Source organism: Notolepis coatsorum (assembly GCF_963971535.1).
Source record: "Notolepis coatsorum genome assembly, chromosome: 7".
Classification (NCBI taxonomy): domain Eukaryota; kingdom Metazoa; phylum Chordata; class Actinopteri; order Aulopiformes; family Paralepididae; genus Notolepis; species Notolepis coatsorum.
Genome location: NC_140171.1, coordinates 176,822,984 through 176,850,926, shown reverse-complemented (window position 1 = coordinate 176,850,926; position 27,943 = coordinate 176,822,984). Strand labels below are relative to the sequence as shown.

At 45.3% G+C, this 27,943-nt stretch overlaps 1 protein-coding gene across 1 annotated transcript in view; it reads left to right on the top strand.

Annotated features, from left to right (window-relative positions):
- LOC311231494 (low-density lipoprotein receptor-like) overlaps nucleotides 1-27,943 on the top strand; it is a 77,055-nt gene that overhangs the window by 29,624 nt on the left and 19,488 nt on the right. The window contains exons 6-7 of the mRNA XM_084318104.1: nucleotides 2,002-2,121; nucleotides 17,601-17,775. Coding sequence (XP_084174230.1) covers nucleotides 2,002-2,121; nucleotides 17,601-17,775 — 295 coding nt within the window. The remainder of the gene's footprint in view (nucleotides 1-2,001; nucleotides 2,122-17,600; nucleotides 17,776-27,943) is intronic.

Here is a 27,943-nt window from a genome sequence, read left to right as displayed (position 1 = left end):
TTGCATTAAAATTATTTAATGCACTTCTCCATTGAAGGTAAACTAACATGGACGGCATTCACAGCATGAATAATATCACAATATTAAAAACAGAATGGTGTATCCTGAATAATATCACAATATTAACCACAGCATACTGGATTATCCTGAATAATATCACAATATTAAAGGTAGAATACTGGAGTACTCTGAATAATATCACAATATTAAAGACAGAATACTGGAGTACCCTGAATAATATCACAATATTAAAGACAGAATACTGGAGTATGCTGAATAATATCACAATATTAACCACAGAATACTGGAGTACCCTGAATAATATCACAATATTAACCACAGCATAATGCAGATCTGACTGTCTATTCTTCTGATAGCAGGTGTTTAATCAAAGATCCCTGCTTTCTAGTGTTGCACAAGGACCAATCAGCATGGGTATGGGCGGGTTCATTTTCCATTGATGGGGATTTGATTGGCTGTTTACCTGCGGTCGCAGGATTAATAACGCTAACGTTAGTTCGGCCAGATAAACAATTCAAATATACTAATTAAAATGGTTGGACCTGTGAGATTTGTACTTTGTACTTTGTAGGTCTGCATTTTAAATGTAAGGAGTAAAAAGTATGTTTTTTTTCTCTGAAATGTAATGGAGTACAAAGTAAAAGTACAAAGTATACAAACCTAATAATACTCAAGTAAAGTACAAATCCCCCAAAACAGTACTTAAGTATTGTAATGAAGTACAATTACTCAAGTACTTTACACCCCTGTGCACAACGCACACTATAATATGTATGTAATAAATAGTTTGTTAATAAACTGTGTTACTTGACATTTTTTCACTGCGCTCCTAAATTTCTTTGTGTGCTCCTAAATTATTTCATTTAGTAGTCTTACCCCTAAAATGCGATCGTTAGAAAAAGCTTGGTTTAGGTCCGCTAATATAAGACACTGTGATTGTTACAGAAACATGTTTCAAGTTCGGTAAAATAGACATAGAATATACCTTACCTTAGCCAGTAGGGACTCCAAAAATAATAATACCAATGATCCTTGAGTCTTGACAGTCCAGTTCAGACATTGTCTCTACTGATCCCTTTCTATCAAGAGTTCAAAAGGTAGGCGATACTGCCACCTGGTGAGATTCGATCGGCATTGCAATTCCAACGTAGGCAAATGAGCCAGGGACACCGAGAGTTATCCGGATGACCGCTTAGAACGGTGATCAAAGGAAAAATATCAAAGGATCTAAAAGCGAGTTTACTCGTTATTGGCCACCAATGAGTTAACAATTGTGTGTATTGAGCCGTACTGTATTGTACCAATTCTGCAATCTGTTAATAACATTTTCAATCAATCAATCAATCAATCAATCAATCCAAAGCGCGCTGGCCTCACATTCACCCATACAGTCGACCTGCTCATCAGGAGCAGTTAGGGGTTAAGTGCCTTGCTCAAGGACACATCGACTCGCTGTCTGAGAATCGCACTGGGAACCATCCGATCACCACGACGACCACTCTGCCTCCTGAGCCACTGTCGCCCTGTTCATAAATGACAATAAACAAATGAGCAATAAACAAATGTTATTGTTATGGTCAATTTCTACGCCTTTAACCCTTTCACTGCCACACGACAGAAGGTTAGCCCTTTACTATGACACAACCGACGGCGATGCTCCATCATTAGCATCATTAGCTCCGCAAATGCGGAAATAGTGTCTGTCAAATGAGCCATACTATTGTCTCCATAGCTATAATATAGAATATACAATAGCTCCGCAAAGATCGTGAAATATCGTGAAAATGGTCAAGAAAAGCTGGCGCTAGTCAGTGCAGATGGGGAAAGCATGTGGTCGTCAAAGAGTTAAGGGGATGCAGACCAGAGAGAGACTTTCGTCTTGTTTACATCAGGGTCCCCCATTTTCAATTCATAATAATAGAAAATAAAAGCTGCTATATAAATGCAGTCCATTTAGCATTTCCCCGTTCTCTCATCCAGAAGTTGACGCGTGCCTGGAGAGTGACCTGTGCGATCAGCTGTGTGTCAACGGCAGCCTCTCCTGTGACTGCCGGGCCGGCTACCAGCTGAGCCCAGAGACTGGAGAGTGCAAGGCCCAAGGTGAGGAACCAGTAACACATCGATGCTATTGATGGTACATACCTTGATAGACATTAGATACACATTAGATCAGACATTAGATCAGATATTAGATCAGACATTAGATCAGACATTAGATCAGACATTAGATCAGATATTAGATCAGATATTAGATCAGACATTAGATCAGACATTAGATCAGATATTAGATCAGACATTAGATCAGACATTAGATCAGACATTAGATCAGACATTAGATCAGACATTAGATCAGACATTAGATCAGACATTAGATCAGACATTAGATCAGACATTAGATCAGACATTAGATCAGATATTAGATCAGATATTAGATCAGACATTAGATCAGATATTAGATCAGATATTAGATCAGACATTAGATCAGACATTAGATCAGACATTAGATCAGACATTAGATCAGACATTAGATCAGATATTAGATCAGACATTAGATCAGACATTAGATCAGACATTAGATCAGACATTAGATCAGACATTAGATCAGACATTAGATCAGATATTAGATCAGACATTAGATCAGACATTAGATCAGATATTAGATCAGATATTAGATCAGACATTAGATCAGACATTAGATCAGATATTAGATCAGACATTAGATCAGACATTAGATCAGATATTAGATCAGACATTAGATCAGACATTAGATCAGACATTAGATCAGACATTAGATCAGACATTAGATCAGACATTAGATCAGACATTAGATCAGATATTAGATCAGACATTAGATCAGATATTAGATCAGATATTAGATCAGACATTAGATCAGACATTAGATCAGACATTAGATCAGACATTAGATCAGACATTAGATCAGTCATTAGATCAGTCATTAGATCAGATATTAGATCAAGAGATTTATTCGTCACATACCTGTACATACACGAGACATATAGTGAAATGAAGGTGGCCATGCCCGCCTTGATTGTGCAAAAAATACAAGTAATAGAATAAAATAGTACTTTTTATCATGTCTATTTTATTATCTATTCTAAGATACAATACAATGCTAAGCTAAGTTAAAAGGTAATTAGTCCTATATACTATATACTATATACCAATATACTATACAATATACAGTTATACTATATATAACTATACTAACTATACTATACAAAAACATAGTTATGTTTTTTTCTTCTTTAACACTTTGAGCGCCACGCCTGGTTTTCCGTTTTACCGGCTGAATGCCACCATCTGCGCCAATGTTAACGTTAATATCGCCTAATCTATGTTTTAAATTATGGCTATGTGTCTAATCTGCCCATCACATTATCAAAGACTATTTTCCAGTCAGTGCTGTCAAGGCAGATTGTTTTTTTATCGCGTCGTTTCCGTTTCAGAGCAGTTAGAAAAGCCCCTGTTTTGATATAAAAAACAGCTCATTCTGGAGCATTCTATGAAAATCGTCTTTTAGTGGAATATTCCACAACGTTGATATTCGTCTGCCTTTTTATGAATCATTTTCAAATAAACGCTAGATGATCAATATTATACGTGCATGCAAGCACATTACGGCAGCGCACGGATAATCGCTCCGTTGATTTCCTCACAGAGTTTTACAGTGAAACCGAAAGAAGACATTTCACGGCTTATAACTTCATCAAACTTACTCTGATTATCCTAACACTGATAACATAGAGTCCTTACCTGACATCAGATGGTATCCAACTGGTATATTCCAATTCCTGATCACCATTCGAAAAAATCGATACGTGTATGGATCCAACTGTAGATCTACTGTACTGTAGATCTCCATGATCAGCGGGGATCTGAGGTTCCAGAATGAACTGTGGTAACCCCGGCTGGATCAGTGAACTGGAAAATGTGGAGTACCGGATTTTTTTCCCCATTCATTTTCATTGAGTCCATTCCAAAATCACTTATGTCATCTGGGAGACGACAGGGGGCGCTTTTTTCCACAGTGATCGCCGGCGCCGCTCGGCTATACTCGGGTAGGCTCGGGTGATGCAATAATTTTTCAGATCGCTAAAAAAAAAAAAAAAAAAAAATTCAGAGAAATCTCGTGAGTGGCTAGCAACCACCTATAAAAAAAACCAGAGAAATCTCGTGAGTGGCACTCAAAGTGTTAAAGTGGCCTTTTCTTTTGTGTTTAAAGTGACCTGTAGTGTGTTTGTGTGTGTGTGTGTTAGGGGTGGACGGTATAAACGGTATAAGCGGTATGAATTTGCGCTACGGTATGGATTTTGATTATACCTTGTGACCGGTAGACTAGAGCAGCTAGTCACAGCAGTAGCAATGACGTTAACGTTACTTGACGATTCACTCAACGTTTGCAGCGGTCGTTGCATAGTGTTTAATTGTACTGAGTTTTTCTCCACTTGCTCACGGACCTTGTCATATAGTTTGGGCATTTCAATTTGGCTAAGGAGGCTGAGAGGAGACTTGCTTTAGCGCAGCAACGGGCAAACGTTAGCCATTTTAAGAGAAATTAATATACCGCGATATATACCGTTACCGTCTATGCTTCAAATTATATATGTGTGTGTGTGTGAGATTGTGTGTGGAGAGATCAGTGTTCTGATGGCCTGGGGGAAGAAGCTGAGCCTGAGTCTCTCTGTTCTTGTTGCGTGTATGCAGAGGCGCTTGCCTGACCACAGCAGCACAGGGCTGTACGCTGCGATGATATCGTCGCGAATTGCCCCTTTAATTGGCCGTTGCGATTGGTAAATATTATCTGGGGGCGGGCTTGCGAGTAGTGCTTTCAAGCCTTGGATTCGCATTTCACTCCTAAATTATCCAAGGCGTGTGATGACGCGATGACGTCACTCACGCGAGCGGAGCAGTGAGCACTCAGCAGGTATGATCAGCGGGAACAATCGACTGAGCACTCACTCTGATAGACTGGCTGACTGTCTGATTTAGCTATGAAGAAAAGTAAAGTTAGTATTGCTTCATATTTTCGACGCGTTGTTCGACCTCCTATAGTGAGCCGAACTGAACTGAACTCAGACACACGGAGAGAGATGTGGCATCTGCTTCTCCTCCAGCCCTCTCGCACCCGTGGCTGTTGTAAACACTGGGACCTCGGTGAGCCTGCCAGCCGGCTAGCTACTGATAGCTATCAACAAATGCTCCAGTAAGTCTAGTAGTGCATGATAGCTTGCGTTAGCTTACTGTTCAAAACGAAACGTCCCATTAACCTGTTCCACCCCACGGCCACGGTACCGACCCCTTTTTGACATTATTATCATATATTAGTATTTTTATGAGTGCTGCAATAATTTAACGTTTTTAAAATCAAACGTTTTCAAGTATTATTATCACTACTATGTCACAAATACATGTAGAATGTAAAACGTTAGGTTGGCAATAGTTTAGCAATAGGTTAAAAGTGAGTTTATATCATTTTAAGTTTTTATTTTTCACTCGCGTTTTTGACGCTGAAGCGTAAATGGAAATGTTGAACCATGGGAATTGTAGTTTTTTTGCGGCCATTTTGAAGAGCGCATCGCCAGCTATCTGCCAGCGTCGGAATTTCTCAAAACTACACTTCCCATGGTCCGCTATGGTCGTTCAAAGTTAGGCATTCTGAATGAATCATATCAATAATTGTTATGATTCGCGATAATAAGCTACAAAAGGTAACGTTTTTGACAAATATTGAAACGCAGTCAGTTTCTCCACACTATTGTAATCATGTAGGAATAATTAGATCTGAAATTAGTTACAAAATGATTACACTGTGGGAGAAATAAAAAAGTACAGTCGATTACATTAAATATCTGTATATGTTATTATTAGTGCTGTCAGGCGATTAAAAAAATTAATCTAATTAATTACAGGATTTGTAATTAATTAATCTAATTAATCACATTTTAATCGCATAACCATTTTATGCCTGATATTCTATATTCTATAATCATATTTCAAATTGCATGTGTCCGGATGGCAGAATTCAGTACTGTATCTACAAAACCTTCTGTTTAATCATCTTCCATCTATTAATTTGCTTAGATTTTTCAGGTCTGGTCAATTTGAGCATAGTGTTACTCATTTGGTTCATTACAATTTACTCAAGCCTAGTAACAGACAGTATTTCTGACACTGGGAATACATTCCCTGAGATCCATAGATGTCCCTAGAATCAGATACCAAGAACATGCAAATGGACCATATAAAAAAAGTCTGTAATGTGTATTCTACGTTCTTATGGAATGAATGAGATAAAAAAAAAATTATTAAAAAAAAAAAAAAAAAATTGTAATTAATTTTGGGTTAATTTTCATAACGCGATCATTTGCTGTGTAATTAATTAATCTAATTAACGCGATAAACTGACAGCCCTAGTTATTATACATGCCTGGTGATACTATATCCAAATTGAACTCGGCCATTTGAAAGATACTATATGTATATATATATAAATGTGCGAATTAGCTATAATAAGGTAATGTATAAGCATATATTCTATATTCTATAATAATATTTCAAATTGCATTGGTCCGGATGGGAGAATTCAGTACTGTATATACAAAACCTTCAATTTTATCATCTTCCCTTTATTAAGTTCCTTAGATCTTTTGTACACATGATCTCAAGAGGGTACTGAATTAGCTCAGTGGCAGTTTTTTAAGTTTGGTCATTATTATCATGGTTTTATTCACTGTCAAAGATGAAAAGAAAAATCATAATTAATATTTTCCTTTGTTTCATCAGAATTTAAGCAAGCCTAGTAATAGACACAATATTTCTGACACTGAGAATACATTCATTGAGGTCCATAGATGTTCCTAGATACCAAGAATATGCAAATAGCCCTTGTAGAAGTGGAGCAATATTCCATTTACCATAGGTATACATTTTATGCAGATTTCACCTGGGGTGGAACAGGTTTTAAACTAAATAGTTCAGATAGCTCCGTCCTGATATCAATGTCTTATAACACTGAGTCGATGCGTATTCGAGCTGAGGGCACGCTGAATATAGTCAATAGGGAGCAGCTGCAGCGCCGGAGAATCCTGGCCGTAGCTGGAGGCTACAGTATAGGGCCCAGCTGCAGCTCCGGAGAATCCTGGCCGTAGCTGGAGGCTACTCAGTACACACAGACAGTGGAGCTGGTTGCATATAGCGAGCATTTAGACTTGTTGCGTGGTGGCGATGTCTCGCAGATAATACAACTACAAGTATGATTATATAATATATATATTTTATTAAAAAGAAAATTATATAAAAACAATCGATATAAATAATGGTAAAATTGTTATTTAAAAATGTGCCCCTAAAAAATATTTTTTGCCCCTAGTGAAAAAGCTTAGCGTACAGCCCTGCAGCATGAACAGGCTGTTGTTGGGGTGGTGGGGGTCTTTCATTATTCTGCAGGCTCTGGATTTGCACCTCCTGTTATATAAGTCCTGCAGGGGTGGTAGTGCAATAGCCGTAGTACGCTCTGCTGAGCGCACCACTCTCTGAAGGGCCTTCCTGTCCTGTGCAGTGCTGTTTCCAAACCAGGCAGTTGTAGAAATCGTCGGAAAGGAGAGACGCACAATTTCTATCTTGCGACAACACCAAGTAGTGTGTCATTTATTATCTTCTTAGCACAAGTGACAGCTGTCAGATCTATGCCGTGCTAAACTCTGACAGCTCCTCGTCACCAAAACATTTTATCAATGACATTCCACCAGCGCGTCTTCTCTAAGCCCAACCCCCAAAACCAACCTCATTAAAGTGACCGTGCCCCATCAATACATCAAAACAATCTAATGGTGAATTATGTCCATAGCACCCACTACATACGTCCCCCCAGAATTCATCATAACAAAAGAAGTCAATGAACAGGAGGGCGGAGAACCCTGACATAACGGCTCCGCCTGACCCCTGTAGCGGCCAGCGCCGCTGTAGGGAAAACCTTAAGGGCCCTACGGCCACTCGGGCACAGGATAGGTGGCGAGGGGGTCTCGTGGGCCTTACTCGGAAGACTGGGCAAGGTAGGGGGTCGTCCCCGCCGTGGGGGCTGGGCCAGTCCAACAGGTTTGCCCAAGTCCACATGAGCCGGTTTAAGGCGGTCTATGGAAATGTGTTCCAGCTTCCCGCCCATGTCCACCACAAAGTACTTGTCTCCAGCCTCCTGGACACGGAACGGACCGTCGTATGGAGGTTTCAAGGGGTCCCGGTGGGCATCGTGACGGATGAAAACATATTCCGCTGACTGCAGACTTGTAGGGACGTGCGACCGGGGAAGGCCGTGCTGTGAGGTGGGGACCGGCGTGAATACCTTAGCCTTCTCCAGAAGTGCTGTCCGCTGCTGGGCTGCACACCAGGGGGCAGTAATGTTAGGGATGAAATCCCCTGGCACCCGCAGAGGCTGACCGTAAACCAGCTCAGCCGAGGAGGTCTGAAGGTCTTCCTTGGGGGCCGTCCTGAGACCAAGCATGACCCACGGGAGCCGGTCGACCCAGCCGCTGTCAGTAAGGCTGGCCCGAAGTGCTGCTTTCATTGAGCGGTGAAAGCGCTTGCATAACCCATTGGCCTGCGGGTGGTATGACGTAGTCCGGTGTAGCTTCACGCCCAGGCTCTTGGCGACCGTGTTCCAGAGCTCGGACGTGAACTGTGGGCCCCGGTCTGAAGAGAGGTCGGCTGGAGTGCCAAACCGGGCGACCCAGGTTCCAATAAAGGCTCTGGCCACCTCGGCGGACGTCGTGCCTGACAGTGGAACTGCCTCTGGCCAACGGGTAGTCCTGTCTACCATAGTAAAGAGGTAACTGAAGCCGTGTGAGGGGGGCAGGGGGCCCACTAGGTCAACGTTCACGTGGTCGAACCTCCTTTCAGGTACAGGGAAGTGCTGCAGGGGGGCCTTGGTGTGACGGTACACTTTAGCGCGCTGGCACTCCAAACAGGAGTCAGCCCAGTCTCTTACATCTTTTCTAAGCCCAGGCCAGACAAACTTGGCGGACACTAGCCTCTGCGTAGGTTTCTTTCCCGGGTGGGAGAGGCCGTGAACAGCGTCATAAACACGCCGCCTCCATCCTGTGGGAACGATGGGGCGGGCCTGTCCCATAGAGACATCACACAGGAGTGTGGTGCCAGCGCTGTCAAAAACCACATCCTCTAACCGCAGGCTTGAGGTGGCTGACCTGAAATCTTGCACTTCAGGGTCGGTAGCCTGGTCCGCCGCCATACCGGTGTAATCCAGCCCCAAGTGGATGGCGCCCACTACAGCCCGGGAGAGGCAGTCTGCGACAAGGTTTGCTTTACCTGCCACATGTTGAATGTCAGTAGTGAACTCTGAGACATATGAGAGCTGTCGCTGTTGACGGGCGGACCATGGCTCAGACACCTTGGCCATGGCGAACGTCAGCGGCTTGTGATCCACGAAGGCCGTGAACTGGCGGGCCTCCAGCAGGAAACGAAAATGGCGGATGGCAAGGTAGAGGCCGAGGAGCTCCCGATCGAAGGTGCTATACCTCCGCTCGCTGGGGCTTAACTGGCGGCTGAAAAAAGCGAGCGGCTGGCAAGCCCCGCCTACCCACTGTTCAAACACTGCGCCCACGGCAAAATCGGAGGCGTCGGTGGTGATGGAGATTGGGGCCTTAAAGGAAGGATGTGCCAGCATGGTGGCGTTGGCTAGGGCAGCCTTGGCATCCAGAAAAGCTTTGTCTCTCTCTGCAGACCAGTCGACCGCATGTTTTGGCGCTTTACCCCTAAGGGCCTCATACAACGGCCGCATAATCCGAGCCGCCTGGGGAATAAAGCGGTGATAAAAGTTGATCATTCCGAGAAACTCCTGCAGTGACCTAACCGTGGGCGGCCGGGGAAAATTCATCACCGCTTCCACCTTCATGGGAAGAGGGACCGCTCCCTCTTTAGTGACTCTGTGCCCCAGGAAGTCAATGGTCGACCGCCCAAACTGGCATTTGGCCGGGTTGATTATCAGTCCATGCTCATTTAGCCGCTCAAAAAGCATCCTGAGGTGGAAAATGTGCTCAGCCTTAGAGGCGCTGGCTATGAGGATATCATCCAAGTATACAAAAATAAAATCCAAGTCTCGTAGCACAGAGTCCATAAGGCGCTGGAACGTCTGTGCAGCGTTTTTGAGGCCGAATGGCATGCGCAGAAACTCAAATAGTCCAAATGGAGTTATGACTGCTGTTTTGGGGACATCCAGCGGTTGGACGGGCACCTGATGATACCCATGCACAAGGTCCACCTTGGAAAACATTAATTTCCCTGAAAGGCGGGCAGAAAAGTCCTGAATGTGCGGGACTGGGTACCGGTCCGGCGTCGTAGCATCGTTGAGCCGGCGGTAATCCCCACACGGGCGCCACCCGCCTCCCGGCTTGGGGACAATGTGGACGGGGGAGGCCCATGGGCTGTCGGAGCGACGGACAATGCCGAGGCGTTCCATGTTCTCGAACTCTGCCTTGGCAATGCTGAGCTTGACCGGGTCGAGGCGCCGAGCCCGGGCATAGACTGGAGGGCCGGTCGTGGCGATATGATGTTCCACTCCATGCTTGGCTGTAGATGATGAGAACGTGGGCCGCGTGAGGCCCGGGAACTCGGCGAGAAGATGTTGAAACTCATCTGCGGCGGAGAGCATGCTAGAGAGTCTGATGGAGTCTGCACCCCCAAGCGCACCAGCATAAGAGCAGAACGTAATGGCATCAATTAAGCGGCAATTTTTAACATCCACTAACAGTCCATAATCACACAAAAAATCAGCGCCTAGAAGAGGGACGGCTACATTAGCTGTGATAAAGTCCCAGCCAAACCGTTGGCCACTAAAACACATTTCGACATACCTGGTGCCGTATGTGCGGATGGGGGTGCCGTTGGCGGCCTCCATGGGGGGTCCGTGTCCGCCGGATAGGATGTCCACTCTAGAAGCCGGCAAGACGCTCCTCTGCGCGCCCGTGTCGCACATGAAACGCCGCCCGGAGATGGTGTCCTGGACAAACGGTAGCCTGCCAGCCTGACCGACGCTCATGGCCACTAACGAGCGCCGGCCCGGGCATTTCCCGGCCCACTGAAGCTGCACGGCGGGCGGCACTGCTTGGCTTTAGGTCCAAACCGTGCATGATAAAAACACAGCCCCGCGTCACGCTGCTGGCGAGGGGCTGTCGCTGCGGCGGTGAAGTTCCAGTCTCCCGGCGGTGAAACAAAGGCTTGGGTTGGGAAAACTGCCGCTGCACAGTGCTGTTGACCAGCCAAAAAAACCTTATCAGCCTCCTCGGCCAGAGCGCGGCAATCGTCTATAGTGGTGTTGGCCAGAGCGGCCCGAACCGGAGAAGGCAGCTGACGCAGGAAAAGTTGCATGAAAAGGAAATCAGGCTTGTGCTCTCTCCCAATAAATCCAGCATCCTATCCATGAGATGATGGCTTGCTATCACCGAGCCCTTGCAAAGAAAACAACCGGCTGGCCCGCTCGGTATCGGAAAGTTCGAATGTCTTTAACAGATGAGACTTGATCGTGAGATATTTATCTCGAGCCGGAGGGTTCTTTAGGAGGCTCACCACTCTGCTGGCTGTCGAACTTCCCAGGGCTGACACCACATAATAATATCTTGTGGTATCCGAGGTAATCTCACGCAGCTCGAACTGTGCCTCCGTTTGCGCAAACCATGCCGAAGCTGACGACTCCCAGAACTCAGGTAATTTCAGTGAAACTGCGTTCGTAGACATGTTGCCGCGGAAGCGTCTTCAAAACGTATAACAGGGTCACCAATGTAGAAATCGTCGGAAAGGAGAGACGCACAATTTCTATCTTGCGACAACACCAAGTAGTGTGTCATTTATTATCTTCTTAGCACAAGTGACAGCTGTCAGATCTATGCCGTGCTAAACTCTGACAGCTCCTCGTCACCAAAACATTTTATGAATGACATTCCACCAGCGCGTCTTCTCTAAGCCCAACCCCCAAAACCAACCTCATTAAAGTGACAGTGCCCCATCAATACATCAAAACAATCTAATGGTGAATTATGTCCATAGCACCCACTACACAGTGATGTTTCCAGTCAGAATGCTCTCTACAGCCCCGGAATAGAAGGAGTGGAGTATCTTCCCAGATACTCTGAACTTCCTTAATTGTCTCAGGTGATAGAGGCGCTGCTTTGCCTTTTTTACCACAGTGTCTGTGTGTGTAGACCATGTCAGGTCCTCTGTGATGTGGACCCCCAGGTACTTAAAACTGCTCACCCTGTCCACCACGTTAGCCCCGTTTATCCACAGTGGTGTGTGTGTCCCCTGCTGTATTCTTCTAAAATCCACGATCGGATCCTTGGTCTTACCAATGTTCAGGAGTAGGCTGTTATCCCGACACCAGCGTGCCAGGACGTGTCAACACTTTAGGCAACCAACTTGCGTTCAGCGTTTCTCTGATTGGCCATGTGACCGCGGCAGCGCGGAAATAGGCTGCATTCTATTGCCATGCTCTGCCACAAACTCTAACCTTAACCAACTCCGAAAGAATGCCTAAACTTAACCCTAACCTTAACCAACTCCGAAAGAATGCCTAAACTTAACCCTAACCTTAACCAACTCCGAAAGAATGCCTAAACTTAACCCTAACCTTAACCAACTCCGAAAGAATGCCTAAACTTAACCCTAACCTTAACCAACTCCGAAAGAATGCCTAAACTTAACCCTAACCTTAACCAACTCCGAAAGAATGCCTAAACTGAACCGGCGAAAGAAATATTGCCATGCTCCAAGACAAACTCTAACCTTAACCAACTCCGAAAGAATGCCTAAACTTAACCCTAACCTTAACCAACTCCGAAAGAGTGCCTAAACTTAAAAATTGAAGTGATTCGAACTTGTCACCAACACACCACAGGCTCCACAGCAAGGCGGCGAACGAGTTAAGCTAACCGTCGATGTTAAAAGAGGGGGGATTACGGCTGCATAATGCCGTGGCAGAGCTCTGCCGCTGCCGCGGGGGCGTGGCTAGGTGCAAGTTGGTTGCCTAAAGTAATGAAGCTGCCAGGACATCAACCTCCTCCCGGTAGGCCTTCTTGTCGTTGTCAGAGATCAGACCCACCACCACTGTGTCGTCCGCAAACTTCAGACATTAGATCAGACATTAGATCAGACATTAGAGACCAGTGCACAGCGATGAAAGCCTTTTCAGTCTGGCTTGGTCGTCTTGTGTGGAGTCTGGACACATGCAGGTGTTTTTGTAACGCTGTTCGTAAACTTGGGGGAGTTATCTGTGAAACTGAGAGGTTTCGCATGAAACTTGATACAATCTGTTTTGCCACCTGTGGAGCTAAGAGCAAATTCTGTTAAGTGTGGCGTCTAGGGGTGGAACGGTACGCATTCGAACCGTACACCGTTCGGCACCACCTCCACGGTTCGGGGTGTGTGTCTATTGTTCGGTTCAGGAGATGCGCAAAAAAAAGAAATCTTCATTTGACACAGAGCCGGGAGAGGTGAGCGCTGGCAGCAGCAGCAGGTGCTCGTCAGTTTGTGTAAATGGCAAACGCAATATAAATCAATCTTCATTACGACTTTAAAAACATAGCCATTAACATTATATAGGCCTACATACATCTTACCATAACGTTAGCACGGTTTGTACAACACAACGCACGTTTTAACTATGGTAGCCCGCCAGCTAATACAGCCAATGAAATGTTATCGTAGCTACTAGCTAGCAGAGGAGAAAATGGGAGTCTGAGAGGCGGGGTGTTGAAAGACAATGATATTCAACATCCAAGAAGGCTAACATACAACTGTGTTTACTAACTCCAACTGGGACTATTGCCGCTTTTCCACTGCAGGTTATCAACTCGATTCAACTCCGGTAACGTTATAGTCGAGAAGGTAGTGGTACCACACGCTAAATTGTCCGTGCGGACCCCCCAACCCATAGACAGTTCCAACTCACCGAATTACGTTAATCCACCACAGTTTCACAATTATTGTGTTGCACTCAATATTTAAATAATGTTAGTGTAAATAAATGTAGACAGACAATGTACGTATTTTAAAAATAGAATGAACAGAGCAGTGTTGTTTTGAAACAGTACAGTGTGTTGGATTTACGCTGCATTTTATATTGATGGCCTTCTAATTTGTTTGTTTATTTATTTATTTTAAATAACAGTGACACTTTTCCTTTTGATAAGAAATCCAACCATATTCCTTTCATTGTATTTCAAATATTGCACTTTAATTTCAAGCGGAAAACTAATCTTTCCATTAACACATTCTGCGCCATGCAGTATGCCCATCTTATACCACTCTCTGCCAGCGCTGTAAGCCTATGGAGTGGCTCACCTTCTTTGCAGGGCTATAACTTTTTAAATATTATAGCTATATCGACATTACTATGGCCCATTCAACATCTGGTATCTATCGTTCAGGATGTGGGAACGTTATATTTTTCCATTCATACATTGTCATGTTAGTACCGTTGTGAATATAAGTATGTTTTTGGAGTGTATAGCAGTAATTCCTAGAATGCGTGTTATAGGCCCGACGCGTATTACACATAATCGGTTGGCGTTTCGTTCCTATACACGCTATATTAAAAAATTCAAATGCATATGATCGCTATACATTATGCTCCATCATGCGTGAAGGAAAGGGGGGGGGGTCGTTTATGATTCCTTGATTGTCACTAACGGCTTTCTTTAGTACAACACCATACGTTGATCGGATAGATTGCAATGAAATAAATGGACAATCGAGCTGGAAATAACATTAGATTCCTCTTACCTGTGGCCGATGAGACTGGAGGAAAAATATTCCAATTATTTGATGTCGATCTGCTAGATCCATTTTCTGTTTGTATGATGCAATAAACGCTGAAAGCATATTGATTCTTGCGTCTCGAAAGCGATCCCATGCACTCGAGTGTGTATCTTGATCCACGTTACACGATATCTCTGCCGGAGCTTTTTCCCCTATGCACAGAGCGCCACATCCGGTTTAGAGTGGAGTGCAACTCGCCCGAAATCCACCAGGCGGCGGTATTGTGGCGTTGAAATATCAGACAGGGTCCAGCTGGCTCCCGGAGCCTTCCTGGATGAATTATGAATGCCAATAGCGAATAAAGTTAATAACGATCATAAAAACGAGTTAACTCATTGTTGGCGCTATTCGATTGGCGGGCAATAACTAGTTTTTGGCGCAAGATGTGTTAAGAACTGACAATCAGGGAATTTAAACATTGTTGACATTGTTTTTTTGTGTTTATTTTAAAGAAAGGAAAATCCAGTGCTGGTTGAGCATATGCATACTTTATGTTGATGGCCTTTGTCTATAATGTGGCCACAAAAATAGAAAGGTTTAATTATTTTGTTTGTTTGCACTAAGTTAATACTTTGACAAATGTAGCCTATATTTTTCAGTCAGTTCGTCTTTGTGTGCCAAACATTATTTAAGGCAAACCGATGTAAACAATATATTTTTTTCAAATAAATGAGAAGCATGTTTACATAAAAAAACTAAAAACAAACAACATATATCAAACCAAATAGAAAACCGTGACCCCAAAATCTTGATGTGAACCGAACCGTAGATTTTGTGAACCGTTCCACCCCTAGTGCTTTTAGACATTCTTTGAAAAACCCACTATGGAAAATGTAATTAATTTATTCATCTCCCTTTTCCCTTCTTTTTGTGTTTTATGGGCAGAGGCATATATGTGTGTGTGTGTGTGTGTGTGTGCGTGTGTGTGTGTGGATGCTGTTGTCGGTCAGGGGTCATGCATGTGGGGGAAAAAATTCAAAGTCTGCAAATGAATGTCTTTTTATCCAAACGCTAAACAAAGGGGGGGATTTCCCAACGCTTTGTTATTCAACACCTCGGTCGGTGTTCGGCTGGTGTTTGTTTTGAGTCGACCTTTACTCTCTAGAGAGCTCTGAATGGACGAGAGGTAAACAGAGATGTGGACTCTTTAAACGCTCTCACGCTCATTGTGCTGTCGTCACGGGTCACATTAGTCCTGATTCAGTGGTTATTTAGTCATGCTTCGCGTGACACAGAAGGCCCTAGTCTTGGACCTGTACATTTTATTGCTGTTTTTACCTTTTTATTACAAAGGAAAACCTCAAACTCGTATGAAGAGGAGAAAAAACACAGGCATGTATTTTTTATTTTTTATTCTGTATCTCACGTAAATCGATACTCGGTAGTACCGACGTGTTTCGGTAAGTACCTTTAAAAGTACAGAATTCGGTACCCATCCCGGTGAGCAGTTTCAAGTACCTGGGAGTCCACATCACAGAGGACCTGACATGGTCAACACATATAGATTCTGTGGTGAAAAAGGCGAAACAGCGCCTCTATCACCTGAGACAGTTAAGGACGCTCAGAGTATCTGGGAAGATACTCCAGTCCTTCTATTCCGGGGCTGTAGAGAGCATTCTGACTGGAAACATCACTGCCTGGTTTGGAAACAGCAAGGCACAGGACAGGAAGGCCCTCCAGAGAGTGGTGCGCTCAGCAGAGCGTACTACGGGTATTGCACTACCACCCCTGCAGGACTTATATAACAGGAGGTGCAAATCCAGAGCCTGCAGAAAAATGAAGGACCCTCACCACCCCAACAACAGCCTGTACAAGCTGCTGCGGTCAGGCAGACGCCTGCGAACACCAGCAACTAGGACAGAGAGACTTAGGCTCAGCTTCTTCCCCCAGGCCATCAGAACACTGAACACTGAACTCTCCACTCACAAGTACACATGAGCGCACGCACACACACGCACACACACACACACACGCACGCACGCACGCACGCACACACACACACACGCACACACGCACACACACGCACACACACGCACACACACGCACGCACACACACACACACGCACACACGCACACACACGCACGCACACACACACACGCACGCACGCACGCACGCACGCACGCACGCACGCACGCACACACACACACACACACGCACGCTGCAACCGCTTTAAACAATCACTTTAAACAAAATGTCACTTTAAATAATGGAAAAGTCACTTTAAAGGAAGGAGGTATTGTATAGTTTAGATACATTAAGTATAAAAATGACGTCGTTAAAATTGTAAATTGTATAGTAGTGTACATACTGTAGGAACCAGTTTCTCAGGAACTTAGCATGTCTGTTTTTTTACCATGCACCTCTTATATGTCTTACCTATTTTCTTTATGTCTATTTTATTATTGTATTATTGCACAATTGATGCGGGCACTGTATGCCCTGGTATGTATGTGACAAATAAACCTCTTGGTTCTCTCTTGATTCTTGATTTACCTGCAATAATCATTTTACATATCTGTAGATACTATATCTGTATACTTGTATCACTACATATTACACTACACCTGATTAGCACTACACTCAGTAGTACTCATTAGTATATTTTGTACCCAGTTTTAACCACCTGTACATTGTATATTGCACTTTACTGCTACATCTTCCCTCTGGTTGGATCTAGTATTGTGATGATACAGTGTCACTATGACTATGATATTATGGTCTGTGTCTGTGTTCCCAGGTGACGTGGCCCAGCTGGCGTTCAGCAGCTCTGAGCGTGTCGGGTGGCTCAGTGTCGCCGGGGGGGCAGAGCACCAGGAGGCCGCCTCACACCTCCTGGGTCCAGGGCCAATGGCTGCCATGGCTGTCGACCGCATGCTGTACCTGGCTGGGCCTTCGAGAGGCTCCATATACAGGTAAAACCATGGAGTTGGGACAGTTGACATCTTTTTTCTTCTCCACCTGCTGGTTGCAGAGAGGCGTGTCAGTTTCAGGGTCACATGGTCATGAAAAACCTGTATTGTCGTCTACTTCGCCAAAAAACAACCACCCGTGAAGCGCCTCCACAATACTGACGATACTATCGGCCTTTATCTGTAGCGAACAACGATGAAAAAAAACCAGCTCATTCTAATTGAAGGGTTTAATCCGAAAACGATGGAGAACACAATATGTACATGAATAAAAAAGAAAAATGCAAACGCTGCAAATTAGACACTCATTGATGGGTTGCATGGTGAAGACCCTCTCTACCCTCTGATCTCTCTGCAAGTTAAAATACACAGCCTGTTGACAGCCTAATAGCACAGCAGATATTATAACCATGCATTTTATGAGAATTGTATTATGAAAAACACCCAGATGCCCAGATGAATTCAAGTCTGGTTAAGGCACTGGGGACCGTACTGGAAGAGATGGGGAATCCATTTATAGAACAAGCCAAGACCTACTAGTCATTGACTCGAGCGACATCATGGACATCAAAGTGGCTGTCCTCGACCAGTTGAACTTCTCTGCTCACATCGCAGCGACAACCAGAACCGGCAGATTCCTCCTGAGCAACGTCAGAAGGATCCGCCCCTTCCTGACAAGAAGCCACCCAACTCCTCGTCCAATCAACAGTCATCTCCCGCCTCGACTACTGCAACGCACTGCTAGCTGGCCTCCCGGCCACTGCCACCAAGCCTCTTCAACTCATTCAGAACGCAGCGGCCCGCCTGATCTCAAACCTACCGAAGTCGGCCCATGTCACCCCACTTCTTAGGGACCTGCACTGGCTCCCCATTGCTGCACGAATCCGCTTCAAGGCCCTCGACCTGGCATATCGTGCGGCAAAGGGAACCGCTCCCGCCTACCTCCGGTCAATGGTCTCTAACTACACACCCTCAAGACCCCTACGCTCTGCATCTTCTGGCCGCCTCAGACCCACTCCTATCCGAGCTCCGGGAGGGTCATCAAAGAGAAGTCGCCTTTTCTCAGTCCTTGCCCCACAATGGTGGAACGAACTTCCCACCACAGTTAGGACAGCCGAAACCCTTCCAATCTTTCGCCGTCGACTAAAGACTCATTTCCTCAGCCAAAAAATTTATAATAATCTAACCCTAACTAACCTTACTGTCATGCACTTGTCCTAATAAACTAACCTACACTGTAGCACTCAACACTTTTATGAACATTGTTGCTCAGCTGATAGAGTTGTGCCCTTCCTGATGACTTGTCGTACAGAACTTGTAAGTCGCTTTGGATAAAAGCGTTCAGCTAAATGACTAAATGTAAATGGCTGAAACTCCGAGGAGGATGGATGGTGAGGAGCAGTAGACCAGAACGGCTAGAACAGTGTACAACACCTGTCACTTCCAACAACGAGTCGCCGCTGTTCAGTAGGCCACCGGTCTTTTCTCCAGGCCGTACATCTCCTGTCAAAGACGAGATCAACGATGTCTTCTCCCATGAAGACCACAGCTGCCACCCATTCTGTCACCTGGAGGCAACATTCGGATTGGGGTTAAAGTAGGTCTACTTTGCTGCTTGGAATCGGATCCGCTCGAAAATAATAGTGTGCCTTATCTTATGGCTGATGCTGAAATTCTCGATGGTGCAAATGTGGTTCAAATGCGCAATCCTGGAACATCAAGAACATTTTAGTATGGAGAAGAGTGTTTGGGAGGGGAAAGGGAGAGATGCTGGAGCCATCTGACCGGGGCTGGACGGAGAGATGCTGGAGCCATCTGACCGGGGCTGGACGGAGAGATGCTGGAGCCATCTGACCGGGGCTGGACGGAGAGATGCTGGAGCCATCTGACCGGGGCTGGACGGAGAGATGCTGGAGCCATCTGACCGGGGCTGGACGGAGAGATGCTGGAGCCATCTGACCGGGGCTGGACGGAGAGATGCTGGAGCCATCTGACCGGGGCTGGACGGAGAGATGCTGGAGCCATCTGACCGGGGCTGGACGGAGAGATGCTGGAGCCATCTGACCGGGGCTGGACGGAGAGATGCTGTAGCCATCTGACCGGGGCTGGACGGAGAGATGCTGGAGCCATCTGACCGGGGCTGGACGGAGAGATGCTGGAGCCATCTGACCGGGGCTGGACTGAGAGATGCTGGAGCCAGAACGAGTGCACTGGATGACGGGTGTCGGAGCTGCACTCGAGTGTAAAATCTGACTTCCCTCCACATCTGAAAATGAACCTTATGTTATGCACTAACTATGTTAGAAATGTCATGCTTTTCTCATAAAACGCACAATTATTGTGGCTATCCCCTAGTCTAGACTTATAAGTCTGGTCTTACCTTAGAGCACGTTTCAGGAAGCTGTTTTTCTTTTCTTTTTTATTGACACAGTCTATTTGACACATTTTATTCATTGAAGCTACGCCTCTGACAATCTTTTTCTTCTACAGATGTATTGAATGTGTCACTTCTGTTTGAGTTACTGTCCATGTCCTTGTAGTTGCAACAGTGTGTCCTCCTCTGAACATCCTGTTTAGTTACCGGCTCTTAAGACATTCTCCCTAAGCTGTCAGTTAATATTGGTGTGTGTTTGCGCGTGTGTGTGTGTGTGTGTGTGTGCTTGTGTGTGTGTGTGTCTCTGCTACTTGGAAACCCCACATGATGTCATGCCGTCGTGTATGATTTATTTTAGGTAGAATGAAAAACGATACACTTACATTTTATTAATTAAACGTACCCCTCTAGTCTACACTACGCGGGAATCGAACCGGGAACCTCCGGATTACCAGACGACGGCTCTACCTTCTGAGCCACTGGCGCTTTGCTTTAAAGATCCCCTCCACTCAATTTCCTCCTGGTTTAGTCCTCCTCGAAGGCATATCTTTGACTATACAGACTGTTATTTTGTGCCGATCTCATCACCAGAGCCCCTTTTTCACACCGGCCCCCTGTAGAGGGAGAGCGAGAGCCTCTCTGTGCCTCCCTGAAGTCTGAGGTGCATGTGTGACGTCACTAATAGATGTCACCTATCATGGTCCACTGTGTGGTAACTTGACACCTGTAGCTCCAGCTACACAGGAAGCTGAGTAGGTGACATGTCTTGAAAGAATAAGCTGCAGACTTGGAATTCTTGGGTGCGTGTAGCCAACTGTGATATTCATAGATCCTTGCATCTCAACGAGGGTAAAGGTGTAGAGATGCTGCGAAGACATTTTCAGTAGTTTATTGATAAATGTTGGGGGGGATGGACAAATGAGAGCATTTTTAGGGTTTAACCCGTTAACCCTTTCACTGCCACACGACAGCCGGTTAACCCTTTCACTGTGACAATACAGAAGGTTAGCCCTTTACTATCACACAACCGACGGCGAAGGCCGCGGAGCTAATGATGCTAATGATGGAGCATCGCCGTCGGTTGTGTGATTCATCAACAAACGTAGTGCTGAACATATACAATTTGACTGCTGTTTTGATAGGGTTAGGGTCTTTACTCTTGGCTACATTTGAAAAAGAAAGACAACATGAATTAATACAGTCTGTATTGATCGATTTATGATGAGAACAGCAGGGTCCCCCAAAATACATCTGGGTGGGATATTTAAGAAAATCTTGATGGATCAAGACGGAATCATTTAACCCTTTCACTGCCACACGACAGAAGGTTAACCCTTTACTATCACACAACCGACGGCGATGCTCTGCGGATGCGGCGCTAATGATGCTAATGATGGAGCATCGCTGTCGGTTGTGTTATAGTAAAGGGCTAACCTTCTCTATTGTCACAGTCGTGTGGCAGTGAAAGGGTTAAGTAGAGAGAGACCAGGCTGGATGAGGATTAGGATTATTTCAAGGAGGTGTGTCAGTGGTGTTTAGGCATAAAAGAAAATATAGTTTGTTTCCTGTTGGTTGTCAGTTAAGGCCATGGGTAGGTAGGGAATTTATTTTATTTTATTTTTTATTAGACACAGGGTCTGTGATGTTTAGACACAGGGTCTGTGATGTTTAGACACAGGGTCTGTGATGTTTAGACACAGGGTCTGTGATGTTTAGACACAGGGTCTGTGATGGTGTTTAGACACAGGGTCTGTGATGATGTTTAGACACAGGGTCTGTGATGGTGTTTAGACACAGGGTCTGTGATGATGTTTAGACACAGGGTCTGTGATGGTGTTTAGACACAGGGTCTGTGATGGTGTTTAGACACAGGGTCTGTGATGATGTTTAGACACAGGGTCTGTGATGGTGTTTAGACACAGGGTATGTGATGGTGTTTAGACACAGGGTCTGTGGTGTTTAGACACAGGGTCTGTGATGATGTTTAGACACAGGGTCTGTGATGGTGTTTAGACACAGGGTCTGTGATGGTGTTTAGACACAGGGTCTGTGATGTTTAGACACAGGGTCTGTGATGATGTTTAGACACAGGGTCTGTGATGGTGTTTAGACACAGGGTCTGTGATGATGTTTAGACACAGGGTCTGTGATGTTTAGACACAGGGTCTGTGATGATGTTTAGACACAGGGTCTGTGATGGTGTTTAGACACAGGGTCTGTGATGATGTTTAGACACAGGGTCTGTGATGGTGTTTAGACACAGGGTCTGTGATGTTTAGACACAGGGTCTGTGATGGTGTTTAGACACAGGGTCTGTGATGATGTTTAGACACAGGGTCTGTGATGGTGTTTAGACACAGGGTCTGTGATGATGTTTAGACACAGGGTCTGTGATGATGTTTAGACACAGGGTCTGTGATGATGTTTAGACACAGGGTCTGTGATGGTGTTTAGACACAGGGTCTGTGATGGTGTTTAGACACAGGGTCTGTGATGGTGTTTAGACACAGGGTCTGTGATGGTGTTTAGACACAGGGTCTGTGATGGTGTTTAGACACAGGGTCTGTGATGATGTTTAGACACAGGGTCTGTGATGTTTAGACACAGGGTCTGTGATGTTTAGACACAGGGTCTGTGATGGTGTTTAGACACAGGGTCTGTGATGATGTTTAGACACAGGGTCTGTGATGGTGTTTAGACACAGGGTCTGTGATGGTGTTTAGACACAGGGTCTGTGATGATGTTTAGACACAGGGTCTGTGATGGTGTTTAGACACAGGGTCTGTGATGGTGTTTAGACACAGGGTCTGTGATGGTGTTTAGACACAGGGTCTGTGATGGTGTTTAGACACAGGGTCTGTGATGTTTAGACACAGGGTCTGTGATGGTGTTTAGACACAGGGTCTGTGATGGTGTTTAGACACAGGGTCTGTGATGATGTTTAGACACAGGGTCTGTGATGGTGTTTAGACACAGGGTCTGTGATGGTGTTTAGACACAGGGTCTGTGATGGTGTTTAGACACAGGGTCTGTGATGGTGTTTAGACACAGGGTCTGTGATGGTGTTTAGACACAGGGTCTGTGATGATGTTTAGACACAGGGTCTGTGATGATGTTTAGACACAGGGTCTGTGATGTTTAGACACAGGGTCTGTGATGGTGTTTAGACACAGGGTCTGTGATGTTTAGACACAGGGTCTGTGATGGTGTTTAGACACAGGGTCTGTGATGATGTTTAGACACAGGGTCTGTGATGGTGTTTAGACACAGGGTCTGTGATGGTGTTTAGACACAGGGTCTGTGATGGTGTTTAGACACAGGGTCTGTGATGGTGTTTAGACACAGGGTCTGTGATGGTGTTTAGACACAGGGTCTGTGATGGTGTTTAGACACAGGGTCTGTGATGTTTAGACATGGGGTCTGTGATGGTGTTTAGACACAGGGTCTGTGATGGTGTTTAGACACAGGGTCTGTGATGATGTTTAGACACAGGGTCTGTGATGTTTAGACACAGGGTCTGTGATGGTGTTTAGACACAGGGTCTGTGATGGTGTTTAGACACAGGGTCTGTGATGTTTAGACACAGGGTCTGTGATGATGTTTAGACACAGGGTCTGTGATGTTTAGACACAGGGTCTGTGATGGTGTTTAGACACAGGGTCTGTGATGATGTTTAGACACAGGGTCTGTGATGGTGTTTAGACACAGGGTCTGTGATGGTGTTTAGACACAGGGTCTGTGATGGTGTTTAGACACAGGGTCAGTGATGGTGTTTAGACACAGGGTCTGTGATGATGTTTAGACACAGGGTCTGTGATGATGTTTAGACACAGGGTCTGTGATGTTTAGACACAGGGTCTGTGATGATGTTTAGACACAGGGTCTGTGATGGTGTTTAGACACAGGGTCTGTGATGATGTTTAGACACAGGGTCTGTGATGGTGTTTAGACACAGGGTCTGTGATGATGTTTAGACACAGGGTCTGTGATGATGTTTAGACACAGGGTCTGTGATGTTTAGACACAGGGTCTGTGATGGTGTTTAGACACAGGGTCTGTGATGGTGTTTAGACACAGGGTCTGTGATGATGTTTAGACACAGGGTCTGTGATGATGTTTAGACACAGGGTCTGTGATGGTGTTTAGACACAGGGTCTGTGATGATGTTTAGACACAGGGTCTGTGATGATGTTTAGACACAGGGTCTGTGATGTTTAGACACAGGGTCTGTGATGATGTTTAGACACAGGGTCTGTGATGGTGTTTAGACACAGGGTCTGTGGTGTTTAGACACAGGGTCTGTGATGATGTTTAGACACAGGGTCTGTGATGGTGTTTAGACACAGGGTCTGTGATGGTGTTTAGACACAGGGTCTGTGATGTTTAGACACAGGGTCTGTGATGATGTTTAGACACAGGGTCTGTGATGGTGTTTAGACACAGGGTCTGTGATGATGTTTAGACACAGGGTCTGTGATGTTTAGACACAGGGTCTGTGATGATGTTTAGACACAGGGTCTGTGATGGTGTTTAGACACAGGGTCTGTGATGATGTTTAGACACAGGGTCTGTGATGGTGTTTAGACACAGGGTCTGTGATGTTTAGACACAGGGTCTGTGATGGTGTTTAGACACAGGGTCTGTGATGATGTTTAGACACAGGGTCTGTGATGGTGTTTAGACACAGGGTCTGTGATGATGTTTAGACACAGGGTCTGTGATGATGTTTAGACACAGGGTCTGTGATGATGTTTAGACACAGGGTCTGTGATGGTGTTTAGACACAGGGTCTGTGATGGTGTTTAGACACAGGGTCTGTGATGGTGTTTAGACACAGGGTCTGTGATGGTGTTTAGACACAGGGTCTGTGATGGTGTTTAGACACAGGGTCTGTGATGATGTTTAGACACAGGGTCTGTGATGTTTAGACACAGGGTCTGTGATGTTTAGACACAGGGTCTGTGATGGTGTTTAGACACAGGGTCTGTGATGATGTTTAGACACAGGGTCTGTGATGGTGTTTAGACACAGGGTCTGTGATGGTGTTTAGACACAGGGTCTGTGATGATGTTTAGACACAGGGTCTGTGATGGTGTTTAGACACAGGGTCTGTGATGGTGTTTAGACACAGGGTCTGTGATGGTGTTTAGACACAGGGTCTGTGATGTTTAGACACAGGGTCTGTGATGGTGTTTAGACACAGGGTCTGTGATGTTTAGACACAGGGTCTGTGATGATGTTTAGACACAGGGTCTGTGATGATGTTTAGTCACAGGGTCTGTGATGTTTAGACACAGGGTCTGTGATGGTGTTTAGACACAGGGTCTGTGATGATGTTTAGACACAGGGTCTGTGATGATGTTTAGACACAGGGTCTGTGATGATGTTTAGACACAGGGTCTGTGATGTTTAGACACAGGGTCTGTGATGATGTTTAGACACAGGGTCTGTGATGGTGTTTAGACACAGGGTCTGTGATGATGTTTAGACACAGGGTCTGTGATGGTGTTTAGACACAGGGTCTGTGATGGTGTTTAGACACAGGGTCTGTGATGGTGTTTAGACACAGGGTCAGTGATGGTGTTTAGACACAGGGTCTGTGATGATGTTTAGACACAGGGTCTGTGATGTTTAGACACAGGGTCTGTGATGGTGTTTAGACACAGGGTCTGTGATGGTGTTTAGACACAGGGTCTGTGATGATGTTTAGACACAGGGTCTGTGATGATGTTTAGACACAGGGTCTGTGATGGTGTTTAGACACGGGGTCTGTGATGATGTTTAGACACAGGGTCTGTGATGATGTTTAGACACAGGGTCTGTGATGTTTAGACACAGGGTCTGTGATGATGTTTAGACACAGGGTCTGTGATGGTGTTTAGACACAGGGTCTGTGATGGTGTTTAGACACAGGGTCTGTGATGATGTTTAGACACAGGGTCTGTGATGGTGTTTAGACACAGGGTCTGTGATGGTGTTTAGACACAGGGTCTGTGATGGTGTTTAGACACAGGGTCAGTGATGGTGTTTAGACACAGGGTCTGTGGTGTTTAGACACAGGGTCTGTGATGATGTTTAGACACAGGGTCTGTGATGGTGTTTAGACACAGGGTCTGTGATGGTGTTTAGACACAGGGTCTGTGATGTTTAGACACAGGGTCTGTGATGATGTTTAGACACAGGGTCTGTGATGGTGTTTAGACACAGGGTCTGTGATGGTGTTTAGACACAGGGTCTGTGATGGTGTTTAGACACAGGGTCAGTGATGGTGTTTAGACACAGGGTCTGTGGTGTTTAGACACAGGGTCTGTGATGTTTAGACACAGGGTCTGTGATGGTGTTTAGACACAGGGTCTGTGGTGTTTAGACACAGGGTCTGTGATGTTTAGACACAGGGTCTGTGATGGTGTTTAGACACAGGGTCTGTGATGATGTTTAGACACAGGGTCTGTGATGGTGTTTAGACACAGGGTCTGTGATGGTGTTTAGACACAGGGTCTGTGATGTTTAGACACAGGGTCTGTGATGATGTTTAGACACAGGGTCTGTGATGGTGTTTAGACACAGGGTCTGTGATGATGTTTAGACACAGGGTCTGTGATGTTTAGACACAGGGTCTGTGATGATGTTTAGACACAGGGTCTGTGATGGTGTTTAGACACAGGGTCTGTGATGATGTTTAGACACAGGGTCTGTGATGGTGTTTAGACACAGGGTCTGTGATGTTTAGACACAGGGTCTGTGATGATGTTTAGACACAGGGTCTGTGATGATGTTTAGACACAGGGTCTGTGATGGTGTTTAGACACAGGGTCTGTGATGATGTTTAGACACAGGGTCTGTGATGGTGTTTAGACACAGGGTCTGTGATGATGTTTAGACACAGGGTCTGTGATGGTGTTTAGACACAGGGTCTGTGATGGTGTTTAGACACAGGGTCTGTGATGGTGTTTAGACACAGGGTCTGTGATGGTGTTTAGACACAGGGTCTGTGATGGTGTTTAGACACAGGGTCTGTGATGTTTAGACACAGGGTCTGTGATGGTGTTTAGACACAGGGTCTGTGATGTTTAGACACAGGGTCTGTGATGGTGTTTAGACACAGGGTCTGTGATGTTTAGACACAGGGTCTGTGATGTTTAGACACAGGGTCTGTGATGGTGTTTAGACACAGGGTCTGTGATGGTGTTTAGACACAGGGTCTGTGATGGTGTTTAGACACAGGGTCTGTGATGGTGTTTAGACACAGGGTCTGTGATGGTGTTTAGACACAGGGTCTGTGATGGTGTTTAGACACAGGGTCTGTGATGGTGTTTAGACACAGGGTCTGTGATGGTGTTTAGACACAGGGTCTGTGATGATGTTTAGACACAGGGTCTGTGATGGTGTTTAGACACAGGGTCTGTGATGGTGTTTAGACACAGGGTCTGTGATGGTGTTTAGACACAGGGTATGTGGTGATGTTTAGACACAGGTCCTGTAGCCCATTCCATGCCCAAGGTGCGAAGCGAGAAAAAGCTGTCCTTCCCAGTTCAGTGAGTATTCTGGGAGTTTCTAAAAGTAGCCATCTTGTGGACCTGGTACGGTAGCTGCTAGTGGCAAAGCAAAATGAGACTAAAAAGATATAGGGGAGGCTTCCCTAGGACGGCCTTATATATAAAAACATGTGTGGTTTCCTCCGTACGTACAGAGAGGTCCATCCCACCATTTGATAAAGCACACAATGGTGAGTAAGCCCTTTGGCACTAGTGATGAAGAGAGAGAAGCATGATACACACTATCTAGCTTTTCTAGCAG